Here is a 15,405-nt window from a genome sequence, read left to right on the forward strand (position 1 = left end):
TTTACTGTACTTAGAAAGTAGAGTCATGGGTGGATCCTTTGACATTATGCAACAGTGTATGTTGTGGCCTGAAGTTGATTTCTGTGCCCAATATTCACCTATATGGATTTTTGCAAATCATTACTTGGTCTCAATTTCCTCTTAACACTTTAAAATGTTGAGACTTTTGGTCCTGAGAATGACTGGGGAGGATTCAGGAAATAATTTGACAAATCAGAAATAGTTGTGGGCATGTGACTTTTGTACGCTCTTGTACAGGTAGACTGAGATGTTTTTAACCTTAGCAAAAGTATGAAATATATTTAACAGAAATCATGCAAGCTAATAATTTCCTAAAACCATCATCATTGCTTGCAAAAAGTCACTTGTACTGAATCTCATTCGCAATATGATCCAATATAGAATTATGTCTATATTGTACAATTAACAAATAAAAGCTGAAAATGTCACTATTTCTTGTACATTAAACATTTAGTATTTGTAGTACATAATGCTGTTAAAGAAATAAAGAACATTTTTTTAGAGAACAAAACTCTGTGATTAGCAAGTGAAATATTTTCCCATATTTTCAGTCAGTAAAATAGGCACATAATATCATTGTTTTCTTTTAATATCCAGTTTCCAGAAACTCCTTAATTTAACTATTTAAAACTTAATGATTTTTGGTAATTAATTTTATCATGAATGTTATTAGTTAAAGACTGTAATTATTGCTTATGAAATAAACTAAAACCTTTCTCTATAATACAGATTGGCAGTTGTACTAATCAAATGGGCCAAATTGCCATTGTATCATTTCAAAACTCCAGTCCAAAGCTTATCGAATGCTTCAATGTGGAGTCAAGAATTCTCTGTATGGTCTATATTCCAGAAGATGAGAAATCCAAAGAATCAAATAATATGTTTCCTGAATCTGGAGACATGGCTACAAAACCCCTCAATGTGCCTACTATTTGTCTAGGCATGGAAGAAGGAAGGTATTTTTCATGTTTGTGTCTAATTTCTGTAGATTATTTAGCTCTATATATAAGAGAGAGAGAGAGAGAGAGAGAGAGAGAGAGGGAGGGAGAGAGAGAGAGAGATACAATGTTGCACTAAATCAATTATTTGTAGCAAGCAGCTAAATCTTATTATTTTGAAAGATCTAATTTATTTAAAGCTTTGCACATCCCTATAGAAAAATGCTATGTTGCATTTAAACAAATGAGGATGATTTCCCATTCCTTGCAAGCAGCGGGATGCGTTCAGAAATAAAATAAATAGTAATTTTTGGTAATTTGCCACAAGTAAATTAAGGCAGACATATTGGGTATTTTATAGTAATATGGCCTTAAACAATGAAATGTTTTAGATGTTGATGGTAAATCATTCAGTCTTTCATTCTTGTTCTTTCACTAATTCCATGCACTGTGGTTCCAGTAGTTCTATAGGCCAACAAAAAAAGAAGTAATAATCCAAAGCCTCAGATATATGATTTGTAGCTCCAGATATTGAAAAGATATCTAGAGCTACAAAAGATAAGGTATTGATATTTCTGCATAAAGAACATAAAAGCATTGAGAGGAAATTTTTTTTTTTTGAATGTAATCCCAAAAGTGCGTTTTCAAGAGGCAACATGGACTCTGGATTTTCTTTGAAGACATTTCGCTTCTCATCCAAGAAGCTGCTTCAGCTTTGGAGCTGTAGAAGCTGGATCTTGGATGAGAAGCAAAATGCCTTCAAAGAAAAAACAGAAAGTTCAGTTGCATCTTGCAGAAGCATCTTTGGAACAACCATAACCTGGATGACTGAGAATCTCTATAGTCTTTTGAATGTAATGAATTGGTTTTCCGTTTTCCTTTTTCTATCATGATTTTTAAAGTATCTCCTGTTCTTCTTAAATAGCATCTCTGTTTACAAAAGTAGTCAAGGCTCCAAGAAAATCCGTCTTCAACACTTCTTTGCTCCCGAGAAGTCTACTGTGATGAGCTTAGCATACAAGACTTACCATTTATTTGCTGGCCTAGTCAATGGAAACATTGCAATCTACACCAAATTGGAAGGTACAGGAATGTTAAAGGGATATCCAGTTGCAATATTTATAGACACAGATTTCATTGCTGTGTTTTTTCCCCCCTAAACTCATATTTACATTTTCACTATGGATTGCTGTCGGCACCAGCGGTCATCAGAAATTGCATATATATTACAAAAACCTGCTTAGTCTGTAATTTTGTAAGCAATACGTGTCTCGGGTTTTTCCATGCAGATTGAGAATAGGAACTCTTACATTAGAAACAGGTTCTTGGGTCACAAACTTATGTCTATTGACAATCCTGATGGCAGTTTTCACAGGAGTTTTAACAGTTCACATTGCCTTTTCTAATTGAAGAGAATTCAGGTGGGCTGTCTTGTAAGTCTTTTGCTCATCTGGACTGAAAATTAGGAGAACTGAAGCCTTTTCACAGCTGGAGAGCAATAGGATGGGGCGGTCTATGTAGATACTGCATGTCTACTTCATAAATAATTAATTCTTAATCATTCTAAGACAGGGGTGTCCAAACTTGGGAACTTTAAGACTTGTGGACTTTGGGAACTTTAAGACTTGTGGACTTCAACTCCCAGAATTCCCCAGCCAACATGGCTGGCTGGGGAATTCTGGGAGTTGAAGTCCACAAGTCTTAAAAGTTCCCAAGTTTGGACACCCCTGTTCTAAGAGGTGGCATGAATATAAAGATGTAACATAAAATGGCTTTAAGATTATTTCTTGTGCTTGCATGCGCACACTTATCTTTAAAGTATCTATTGCAGTTTTAATTGAAAAATAATGTACATTTAAATGTTTATGCCAGTGGTTTGTTCTATTCCGTGTGTTGATTTCCTCAAAATGGTCTAGAACAGGGGTATCAAACTCAAGGCCTATGGGCCGGATCCAGCCCAGAGGATGCTTAGATCTGGCCTGTGGGGCTGCCCTGGAAGCAGCAAAGGACTGGCTCGCAGTACCTCTGCCAGCAAAAATTGAGCCCAGGAGGGCTGTGTGCGACCGTCCCGAACTCCATTTTCGCTGGCAGAATGCTTGGGCTACCATAGGCGCCCCCGACCCGAGTGATATCAAGCTGGCTATGCCCGCCCTGCCCACAGCCACCCAGCCCTCTGAGGTCAAACACAACCCTGACGCGGCCCTCAATGAAATTGAATTTGACACTCCTGGCCTAGTATGTACTTGTTAAAAATGAGGCTCCTTATTAAAAGTATTAAAAGTTTAACAAAGAGGAGTAACTCTTTGTTAACTTTTAATACATTTAAATCGAAATAATGATCAATGGAGTTCCTTGGTGCCCTCCGAGCGTGGTTGATTGCTTTCAGGCATTTCATTACCCAATTAGCTAACTTCATCAATGTGAATTCAGTTTGGCTAATTAAATGTCTGCAAAGCCAAACGACCACGTCAAAGAGCACCAAGAACTCCACAATTCAATCATGAGCTACATATATTTTCTTCTACTGCAGTAATGATCTTAAGTTTAGTGTGAGGTTTAAAATTATAAAACACAGTATCTTGGTTGTTTATGGAGAAATGGTTAGAGGAGAAATTTTGACTCCCTCAGCCTTGCATCTACCAAACACATTCAGATCTTGTTTCTTTATGCAGCAGGATTACAAATATTAAAAGCCCTGTCTGATAGGTTGTCATCTTAGGACATAGATTTCCCAAGTACTTGCTTCAGTTCTGTTAATTTTATTGTGAATGTTGAACCTCTCAATATTCTTATTGAGTAGGATGGTATATTATTGCAAATAATGCAGTCAGTTATCAGCAACATATATTTAAAACGTCTTTTTTATATCACAAATAACTGGGTATGTAAGAAGAGAGATCAAAGCACATCCATTACATAGCAATGGACTCTCTTTTAATGCAGCTCTATGTTCAACAGAGTTTGCATGTGCTTTGGGTTGCTGCGATTGTAGCTCTTTTTATGTCTAAACAAAGCATATACAGTGGTCTCCATGTTCCCTTCTTCCCAGATAAGCGTTTGCTGCCTCCCGCTTTGTAGCATTTTAAAATAAATTTTATTGAAGGTTTTACAAGAACATTACAAACAAATTTTATTTATTTAAAACATTTATACAGCCACCTGCCTGCTAACCAATTTTGGGTTAAAATGCTAATGCGTGATAACAACTCAGATTTTGTTTTTAACAATCCAGTTTCACTTCCTCTTGTAATATTTGAAGAATAGCTTTGAATAGCTTTCCCCCTAACATGCAAGGGGTCTCTAAGGGTTTAAAGACTCATTCATTCATTCATTCATTCAATTTCTGTAGCTGCCCATCTCAGTCAATGACTCTGGGCAGCTTACAGTTCAAAACTATATCACAATAAAAACAGTAAAACATTTTAAAACAAGAAAACCAATGTAAAAAACATCCAAAATAAACATACAGCATGATACTTTTAAATACCTACCCTCTGGCTATAGACTTTGGTAAAAGAAAAAGAGAACAAAAGGTAGAAAAAAATCAATTTGAGGCAAGAATATTTTATCATTAATAAAATATATATCATATAAAATGTATACCAAGGCAATTATTATATAAATAAAATGATTTTTTTTTAAAAAATAAATCTTTCATTTCTTTTTGCAAAAGATGGGACCTGGAACTCAGAACCACAGAAAATAGTTAAATTGGGAGTTCTTCCTGTCAGAGGTCTTCTTGTGATGGAAGAAACCATCTGGGCTGCTTCTGGTGGACAGATATTTATAATTAATACAGAAAGTCATGCTGTAGAGGTAAGCATGATTCCCTTTCCAAACATAAGTACTTCAATTTGTAGCTTTTAATGTAATTTTCTATGTAAGATGTAAGTGTGTTCTTGAATCAAACTTGCACATGAAAATAAAGTTAAGGTAAAGGTGTCTCTTTGGGTTTTACCCCGCTAGTTGTGACCGACTCTAGGGGGCAGTGCCAAAGAGCCAATGTTGCCTGGAGTGAGGCCAGTATGTCATTGTGCCGCAACACAGACCCTATGCCGAAACACAAAATGCTGTTACCTTCCCGCATGCTTATATGTAGTACCTATTTACCTACTTGCTTTTGCATGCTTTCAAACGGCAAATTCCTATGATATCAACTTGGAGAAAACAGGAATATCAGCTTAGAGATGTGGAAAGGAGTAGACTGGTTATATTTGTATATGAATCATTTGAAATCCCAAACTTTTGCTTTTAATGAACAACTTTTTTATTGTTGAATATTTGTCTTTGATGTCTCTTGTCTTTCCAACTCTGTAGACCATCTTTTTTTTTTTGAAGGGGGCTGTATTTTTTTTTTTTTTGCATCAGATTGTCACAGGATGTCAAAATTGGATGTACCAGGGACCTGAGAGACTTTTCTTTCAAAGAAACTCAATAGAAATTCCTCCTTGTATATGCTGTTATGACTCATTGTGACTTTTGCTTTATGGAGATGTCTCCCTATATCAGCGATGGCGAACCTTTTTTGGCTCGCGTGCCACAAGTGGGCGGAGCGCAGGGGAGTCGTGTGCAGGTGTGCCGCACCCATAATGCAACGCGTGACCCCCCCCAGTGCGCATGCGCGCACGACGCGCGACCCCCCCATTTTTACATGCTTTTTTCGCCCTCCCCAGGCTCCAGAGGCTTTATAGGAGCCTGGGGAGGGCGAAAAGAGCCTCCCCTGCCCCCCCGGAGGCCCTCCGGAGGCTTCAGGGACCATCCGGAGGCTTCCCTGAAGCCTTCGGAATGCTTAAAACCACCCTCCGAGCAAACCGGAAGTGACTTCCGGGTTGCTCGGAGGGTCATTTTAAGCATTCCAAAGGCTTCAGGGATCGTCCGGAGGAAGAAGTTCCAGGTTCCAATCCTCCCCTAGACATGAAAACTGTTTGGATTTGGGCTAGTTACTCTCTATAATCTCTGGGCTGGGAAGTGAAAAAAATATCAATCAACCAAATCATATGATGGTTCATAACCTTCAATGACTGCAGTGACTTCATTTGTGTGTAAATAAATAAAATATATAAGATAGGAGTGCACGTGTAGGACCACTTCAGCCTTCTTGGGTGAGAATGGGGTAAGGCACAAGCTAACACAGACTGACGAATGTTCCCTCAGCTGATAGTTTTCTTGTGAGCTGCCCATTGTTCCCTATTACACGATCAATTTGAATCCCCAGGGATCCTTACCTTAGATAAAAGCCTTCATTGCAGGAAATGTTAATTGTCCAGAAAACTAGTTCTCTTTTCTCTGAAAAAAACTCTGAGGAAAACCTGGGAAATCAGTGAGGAAAACAATATTCATCCAAAGATGTGCTTTCTCCCCCCCCCCCCAGGAAGTGGGAGGGAGAAAGAAAGAGAATTAGCAATTTTGCTATGACTTAGTTCTGTGATGCTGCTAGCCAGCAAGCAGGAGAATCAGGAATTTGACATAGATGAATGGGGTCCATGTAGCTAGGCTTTTGATTTGGTCAAGTTTCATTATTTATGCAGTCTTAAAGTGGAGCAAAGAAAGAATCGGCTTCTTAAATCCTGTTCAAAGTGTCATTTGTGATGAAGCCAGCAGGGATCCCGTTTATTCATAGACTACCCTCAATCATCAGACTCTAGTGATTTGTAATCAGTAAGAACAAATAGTCCCATAAAACCCTTCCATTCTAGTAAACTTCATAAAAGGTAAAACACACTGAATATAAAATGAAAAGAATTAGGGAAAAAGCAGCCCAACAAATATATAGCCTTTATTGTCATTGTACATCATGTATACAATGAAATTGGTTATATTGGAAATGCCTACTTATGTCCCATAGGACCAGCAAAATGAAGCTGTCCGCCATTTTGTTTAAAAAAAGAAAGAAAATATGAGGTCCATCCTGACCTCTGAAATCAAACTGTTCCATACTGGTGGGGCAGCTACCAATATGTCCTGTCTCTAGATCCCTGCTGACACCATCCTCCCCCCTATTATTGTCCACTCCCACCACCTTTCTAACATAATTGCAGTCATGTTGCTCTTTAAATTTGGGGATACTTTGCTAACAAGCACAAAATGAAGTCTTTATGCACAGCTGGGCCTTTTTCACATATTCAATATTTTCAAGGCATAAGAACAAATTATTTGGCACATTGCATTGCATTGCTGTTGATTCCTACCCACTGTTCCTTCCTTGCTGTTTATGTTTTTGATGCTTGGACTCTTCCTGGAATCCCAGATTCAAGCTGAGGTCAGCTCCGCTTGAAAATATTTTTGTTCTGAGCTTCATGCCAACTATAGTGATACTCCTCCTTTCAGTGGTTACTAGGTACGTGTTTAGCTAGAAATAATGTTACGTTTTAGGAAAAATGGAAATATATCACAGCTTTCATAAACACCATCCTTGGCTGGAAGGGAATTTTTTTTTGAAGCCTTTGCCAAAATAGAGCTAGCATAGACATGTGCCAATCTCTAGTTCCACTGGAGCTGAAGCAGCATGCATGAGAATGCCAAGGGAATATATATGCTTGCAAGAGAGGAAAGGGTCAAAGCTGTGTCCTGTGTTATTCTATCACTATTTATTTCGCAAAAGAAATTCCCTTCTCTCTAACTAGTATAAGAACTCCCAGGGCAAATCCAAAAGGCTTGGTAATGCATTAGCATCAGCTTTGCAATGCTTATTCCCAACGGAATCTATGCAAGCAAAGCAGGACATAGGAGTCGGTGAATGTCCTGGGCTAGAAACTAGGAGTCTGTGAATTCTAGTTTTCCTTTAGGCATGAAAGGGCGACTTTGGGCTTGCCTCTTTCTGTGAACCTATCCCACCCCACAGGATTGTTGTTTGGAAAATAGGCAAGAGTGTTAGGTCTATTTGCTACCTTGATTTGGCAATAGATGTATGGATTAAAAATGTATTATTATACATAATGTGAAATCACAATTGCCATCGGTTTTCATTTGCATTGAGTTCTTCTCAAAAACCTAGGCTGGCAAATGGAAATTTTGTCAATGCACAAGTTTCCTAAATGCTTTTTAAAGTTTAAACTGCCAGTTTATTATTGTTGTTGTTGTTGTTATTCATTATCTTTACAAGTCATTATCATATTTCTTTCCAGAGTACATTGTTCAAAATGAGAGTTTATATCAGTCCTGGATTCAAGGCACCTGTTTCGCTATCTGTGCTTTCCTGCCTATCATTCATGTTTTAGCCTTTACATGGTGGGCTTGCTAGCTTTCCCTCTTAACAATAATTATACATTCCCCCTTCAATAATTACATATAATTATAACAATGAAAGATTATAATTTGTAATTTAAAATTTCCAAAAACAAAGCTTGAAATATGCCAGATGAATGAAAACATCCCCATTTTTCCTTAATAGCATATATAAACACGGCCATTTCTCAACCATAGTAAAATCCCTTCACGTTCTGTGAACAATGAGGCCCATTATACAGAATGTGCTATGCTTGAGAAAGCATTCTGCAATCCTTGGCAGAGCTCTTCAGGCTGAGAATCACAAAGGATTTTGTGCTGCGTATAAATAGGGGGGAAGCGAAAGATGCAAACTATGCGATGTCTTGTTGAATAAAAAAAAAAAGTGGTTTGCTCTTTCAGGCGCCACTGGGATGAAAGAGTTGGCTGTAGCCATGAAAATGTGTGCTGGCACTCTTAAGGTTGCCATAGTGCTTGGGGAAAAGAGAAATACCAGGCTCTTTGGCCTGAAGGAAGGGGAAAACTTTAGCATGGAATTATGGACCACGCTAGCTTAATGTTAGGGCTGCTTCGTTTCGCAGAGAAATGCCTTGGGAGCATAGTAACAACTATAATGGTTTATCATGGTCTGTGTGTGCAAGAGGAGAAGGAAGCCGTCACCCAACCATCAGCAATCAAAATGATTATGCATGAGAAACACGCCAGTTCTAGATGTTCTGTGTCTGATAAAGAATGAGAACGGTTGCATGGTACAAAAACGATAAATTGGAGGGTGAATGAAAAGGTTTCACAGTCATATACTAATTTGTGAGAAAGAGATTCATTTATTATTGTGCAGAATGCTTCTCATTTTAAAAAAATGCTCTAGGCTTCTTCAATGTGGTGATGTAATTTCTGCCAGTTTCAATTCAATTAATGAGCTAATTCTTGCAGGAGGTAAGTGTAAGTCACAGTATGAGAGAGCTGTAGAAAGAGCTATGTTAGATTATAGTAGATCCCCATGCTCTGAATTAGGAGAGGTTCCTTTTGTGGATGTATGTGCTGTTGCCTGAGGTCATTCATTCCAATGTGTATGTATGTATTCCGGAACGACTAAGAGCCAGGCTAAAGAATCTTTCAGCCGAAGAGTGATGCACATAAAATGGTGATTTTACTATTTGGGTAAATAATTTACCCTTCTTTCAGCAGAGCATGAAAAGTGACATTAGGGATTGCAGCAACAAGGAAAAATTGGAGTAACCGATTCATAATCTTTTAAACAAGCTCTTCCATTTGCAGATATTAGATGAGAAATTATCCTCTTAGAAATCTCAAAAAATTTAAAGTGTTTGGCTAATAATCTCATTTCTGGAAGAAGTAATGCCAACACTGTATTAGCCTCCATAAAAATACAATTGCATTTGTGTGGATGACATACTACTGTAAAATCAACCCTACAATAAACATGGTAGAGCTGATGATAAAGATAACTTCAGAGCCTCTGGTTAAGAAGAATATTATACTGTTGGTTGTTCCCTGGAGACAGAAAAAAATAGTCCAGCTTTTGAATTGGATTATTAGAAAGAAACCTAATTGTGGCAAGATAATGGAGAAATATGAACATTTTTTTTCCATTTGTACTTCTGCTATGCTAATTTGCAAAAAGCACACCTTTGCGCACGTAAGGAGAGACTGATGTTAGAATGGTATTTTTATTTCTGTTTTCTGGTAAATGTTTTTCCTAACAGGTAAATTGTGTATTGCATGAATTTGTAGGCAAGTTCCGATGACTTTACTGTATCTCTGTTTATAAGATAATCTTGGCTCTATTTAATTTCTGTCTGCACAATTACTATAGTTGGAAAAAATGTATGCCTTGTACAGATAATCAGGCATACATTTACAGGGGCCTTTTTACTAACTGATTAGGGAATATTTGCGTGAACACATCTGCCCTCTTTCAAGTTGAAGTTTTTCAGTGCACAAGTGAATTCATGGAACATAATATGTAAAATCATCTTAATATGGGAATGTTTTGCTTTATGACACAGAGTTTAAGATATTTGTCTTAAATTTAAAGTTATAAGCTCCTTCATGTTTAAAGCAGACATGTAAATCGCAAGCCTTTTAAACTAAACATTATTGTTATTGGTGTTATTTGCGCAGATAGGAACTCTTGTTTTTCTTTCCACATTTTTTATTGTAAAGCGGCTCCTATTCCCTGCCGTGTTTGGCTTGCAACCACTTTTTGACTACTGCTGACACTTCAAGTTAGCTTTCCTTGTGAGACTTTCAGCACTTCCACATATATTATTTCTTGCGAAAATAATGTCACAATTGCAATAAGAAGACAGCGAACAAGATAGGGCACTAGTTGTGCAACTAATACCCGACGGGCCATGCCTGCAGCAACAGAAACTGACAAAAGTGTTGATTTTAAAAGGCCATGCTTATGAGCAAAGGAAAAGGAAAGCAACGGAATGGATGTAAGACCAAAATGAAGCTGGTCGATGAACTGAGCTGATCTCTAAGTAAACATTATGACCTAAGAGTCAATTTCCTTACTACATACTTATATTTAGTCCACAGGTTACGACCACAATTGAGCCTAATTGAAGCATTTGTTAAGGGAGTTTTATTCCATTTTATGACTTTTCTCGCCAACGGTTGTTAAGTGAATAATTGCATTTGTTAAGTTGGTAACCTGGTTATTAAATGAATCTGGATTCCCCATTTGACTTTGCTTGTCGGAAGGTTGCAAAAGGGGGTCACATGACTCTGGGACACTGCAACCGTCATAAATATGAACCACTTGCCAAGCATCTGAATTTTGATCATGGGGATGCTGCCATGGTCACAAGTGTGAAAAATGGTCATAAACCACTTTTTTTTAGTGCTGCTGTAACTTTGAATGGTCACTAAATGAACTGCTGCAAATCGATTTCACTCCAGCTGAAATCACGTTGGTTGGCACAGAGCTTCTTTTTATGAGCAGGTACTCATAAAATTATCCTCAGATAATTTAAATTATCTCCAATGATATTTAAATTACCTTTAAAAATTTTCATTACTTACCTAAGTGGTAGATTTGGGAAGCTTTCCCGAAGGGGGTTTGCTGCCTATTAATATCGATAGGATTGGTAGGTGAAAAATCATTGCCTTCATAAATTGGTTTATAAGACAGAAAGAGGATTTTTCACAAAACAAATACTAAAGCTTTTGAGTTAGTTCTTTAATGCTTTCATCCTTTTCTAGCTTAGAATAAACATTATCTTTTGAGGGCGCCAAGAAAAGCTTTGAAATGTCTTAATGTTCTCTAACCTGTCATATTGCAGTCATGAAAAACACAGTAATGTTGCAAACTATCCCATGGTCTGTCTCACAGTAACCACTAATCTAGACATAACTCAATTTTAAGGATGTATCCTTAGCAGCAACCTTTTCCCACTATGCACCTTATTTTTACTTACCTTAAATAGTTTTAACATAGGGACTCCAATAAAGAAACAGGTTGATTAATTGTCTTTTATCATTTAGGTTTTTAAAATGGCTTAGTAATTAATGTTAATGGTTTGACAAGATTAATGTAGCTTTTCTTGGCTGTTGCCCAACTTGTCTTGTTACTTGGGTGGTACCATCTGTTTCCATAGATTTGAAGCAGAGGAATCACAACTGTTTTGTTTTTATTTATTTTTTCTCAGAAAATTACTGGTGTGTATTTTATCATTCATTGGACTATTTTATTATTCCCTTTAATAATAAGTTCACTATCTTTTCAGATAAGCATAAGCCACATAGATAAATTATGAGATTTATTCTGGGGTTACTCGAGGATTTTATTGGCTCCATTTTTTGTGAAAAGTTGGAAAAATCCAGATTTCTGCCTTTAGAATAACAGTATTTATGCTTGACTTCTACTCAGTATTCCTACCACCACTGCAAACGGGGGTGCTTAAAATGCCTTGAATTTTTGCAACATTTTGGAGGCAAATAGCTGTCTCTGAAGGTCAGAAAAGTTTTGGGAGCTGGATAGTTATCCCAACTCATTACTGAAACTTTTAACTGCTTTAAATACATACCTTCATAGTAAAGACTCTGAAAAAAATGTTAAAAATTTCGTAAGATCTGCATGCCAACATATACGCTGCTTGCCAATTTGCAATCTGAATATCATGCTGGAAATATGGAACAGGAAAATCTGGGTTGCAGTTCAGTTAAGATGAGAGTTGTGAATGTCCCACAAGTATCATTTTTGGATGCATTTTAGACTTTTTAGTTACTACATTATATTTTGTTATGATCTGACTCTTGAAAACATTACATGATCCACTGTTAATAATGCATATGCAGTTAGATCACTCCGAGTACAAGTTAGTAATTGAGAAAATGCCATATTCTAAATACATCAGGAAAAGTCAGCCACTTAATTTACTATATTTTGTCTCTTTGCCAATTACTTTCATTCTGCCCTAATTTTATTCTGCCCAATCTATTTTATTTTCCCATGGTGGAGGAATTAAGCTTAAATTGATTTTGCATACCACCCACATTGCTTCATGGATAATATACAGTTACTAACTACCCCCACCTCTCTCTTCCCATGTTTGTAGCCACGTGCTACCCACCAAATGTTTTAATTATACCTTCCATTGATGCTCATTATTTTATTTATTTATTTTATTATTCGTATTTATAGACCGCCCCCTCTCCCGAAAGGGACTCGGGGCGGTGTACAGTCACTAAAATGCGTTATAAAATACATACATAAAACAGTTAAATAATTAAATACGTAGGTGGAGGAGGTTGCAAGACTGTATATAGAATAATAAATATAGTACATTAAAAACTCTAATAACCCAAGAGTTAAAATATTACCCAAAATTACCCATTAAAATATATCCATCGGGAGGTAAAAACTAAGAATGTGCCAGGCCAGCTAATCGAAACAGGTGAGTCTTTAATTTTGACGGAAGGAACGGAAGTCAGTGGTAGTTCTAATGTCGGGGGGAGGTCATTCCAGAGGGTTGGGCCCATCACAGAGAAGGTCCTACCCCTAGGCGTCGCCCGCTGGCACTGCCTAGTGGACGGCACCAGTAGTAGTCCCTCCCTGTGAGAGCGGATTGGTCATAGGGATGTGTGCGGGAGGATACGATCCCGCAGGTAACTGGGTCCTGTGCCATGGAGCGCTTTAAAGATGGTAATCAATACCTTGAAACGCACCTGAAAAACCACAGGTAGCCAGTGCAGCTCGCGCAGGAGAGGTGTCACATGGGAGTATCTTGAGCTCCCCATAATCACCCGCGCGGCTGCGTTCTGAACTAGCTGTAGTCTTCGGATGCGTCCCAAGGGAAGCCCCATGTAGAGGGCATTGCAGTAGTCCAGGCGAGACGTCACCAGCGCATGAGTGACCGTGCGTAGGGCATCCCGGTCCAGTAGGGGGCGCAATTGACGCACCAGGCGAACCTGGTGGAACGCCCCCCTTGCCACGGCTGCCACATGGTCATCCATAGACAGCCGGGCATCTAGGAGGATGCCCAAATTGCACGCCCGCTCCACAGGGGGGAGTTGTTCATCCCCTATGGCCAGCAATGGAGTTAGCTGGCTGAACCGGGGTGCCGGTAGCCACAGCCACTCAGTCTTGGAGGGGTTGAGTTTGAGTCTGTTGTCCCCCATCCAGACCCTGACGGCTTCCAAACACCGGGACATCACTTCGACAGCCTCGTTGGGGTGGTTTGGGGTTGAGATGTACAGCTGCGTATCATCAGCGTACAGATGGTATTCAACCCCAAAACCACGGATGATGTCCCCCAGCGGCTTCACATATGCGTTGAACAGGAGGGGCGAGAGGACCGACCCCTGCGGCACCCCACAAGAGAGTGGCCTCAGGGTCGACCTCTGCCCCCTGTCAACACACATTGCGTCCGGTCAGAGAGGTAGGAGCCGAACCACCGTAGAACGGTGCCTCCGACTCCCATCCCCCCCAGCCGGCGCAATAGGATACCATGGTCGATGGTATCAAAAGCCGCTGAGAGGTCTAATAGGACCAGGATAGAGGAACAACCTCTATCTCTGGCCCTCCAGAGATCATCAACCAACGCGACCAAGGCTGTCTCTGTGCTATGCCCGGGTCGGAAACCGGCCTGGCGTGAGTCTAGATATGCGGATTCGTCGAGGTGTCGCGGAAATTGCTGCGCCACCACATTCTCAACAACCTTCGCCAAAAAGGGAAGGTTGGAGACTGGACGGTAATTAGCTAGTTCCGTTGGGTCCAGTGAAGGCTTCTTGAGCAGGGGCCTCACCACCGCCTCTTTGATAGCCATTGGTTATTGTTTATGAGAACTATAAGGAACCCACATCCTAATCCTACTCCACTGCTTTGACATGATATTCAAGTATGCCAAGAGAAGATAATGGGAAAGGAACATTTGCCACTTTCTGCCCTCTTATTTTCCTGTTCCAGAAGACTTGGGATATTTTTTTTTGGAATACCATGGGAAAGCGATACAAAGATCCATGAGTCTCCATGGTGGGGGAGGGGGGGGAGGAGAAGGATCATCATTTTAAAAATGGCAGATGCTTTGACCCAATGTTAATATGTACACATGGTATGTTAGTATGTCTAGTCCCGTGATGGCAAACCTATGGCATGCGTGCCACAGGTGGCACACGGAGCCATTTGTTAGGGCACGCAAGGCGCTGTTTTCGCCCTCCCCAGGCTCCTATACAGCCTCTGGAGCCTGGGGAGTGCAAAAAACCACGCCAAAAGCTGGGAGGATTGTTGCTGGTTGGGCGCACATGCGCACGGGGGCTGTGTGTCACGCTTATAGCATTATGGTTATGGCACGCCCGTGCACAACCCCCCTGCTCTCCCCCCGCTTTTTGCACAGGAGCCAAAAAAGCTTCACCAACACTGGTCTAGTCTAATGAAAATAAGGATTAAGAATGATATTATAGTAGTATTCCAGTAACTAAGGATCTGCCACAAAGAAGAAAGGAGGTCAACCTATTCTCCAAAGCACCTGAAAAGAAGCAATGGATGAAAACTAATCTAGGAAAGAGCCAATTAGAATTAAGGAGAAATTTCCTGACAGTTAGAACAATTAATCAATGAAACCGCTTTCTTCTAAGTTGTGGGGGCTTCACCACTGGGGGGGGGGGGGGCTTTAAGAAGAGATTGGACAACCATTTGTCTGAAATAGTTTAGAGTCTCCTGCTTGAGCAGGGCCTTAGATTAGAAGATTCC

General features: G+C 39.4%; 1 protein-coding gene across 3 annotated transcripts in view; it reads left to right on the forward strand.

Annotated features, from left to right (window-relative positions):
- Positions 1–15,405, forward strand: part of ARHGEF10 (Rho guanine nucleotide exchange factor 10) — a 108,281-nt gene that overhangs the window by 78,016 nt on the left and 14,860 nt on the right. For all 3 annotated transcript variants that reach the window (XM_081944670.1, XM_081944669.1, XM_081944671.1), the window contains exons 24-26: positions 751–977; positions 1,885–2,042; positions 4,633–4,775. In XM_081944670.1, coding sequence (XP_081800796.1) covers positions 751–977; positions 1,885–2,042; positions 4,633–4,775 — 528 coding nt within the window. The remainder of the gene's footprint in view (positions 1–750; positions 978–1,884; positions 2,043–4,632; positions 4,776–15,405) is intronic.

This window comes from Natrix helvetica (genome assembly GCF_964273705.1).
Source record: "Natrix helvetica genome assembly, chromosome: 2".
Lineage (NCBI taxonomy): Eukaryota > Metazoa > Chordata > Lepidosauria > Squamata > Natricidae > Natrix > Natrix helvetica.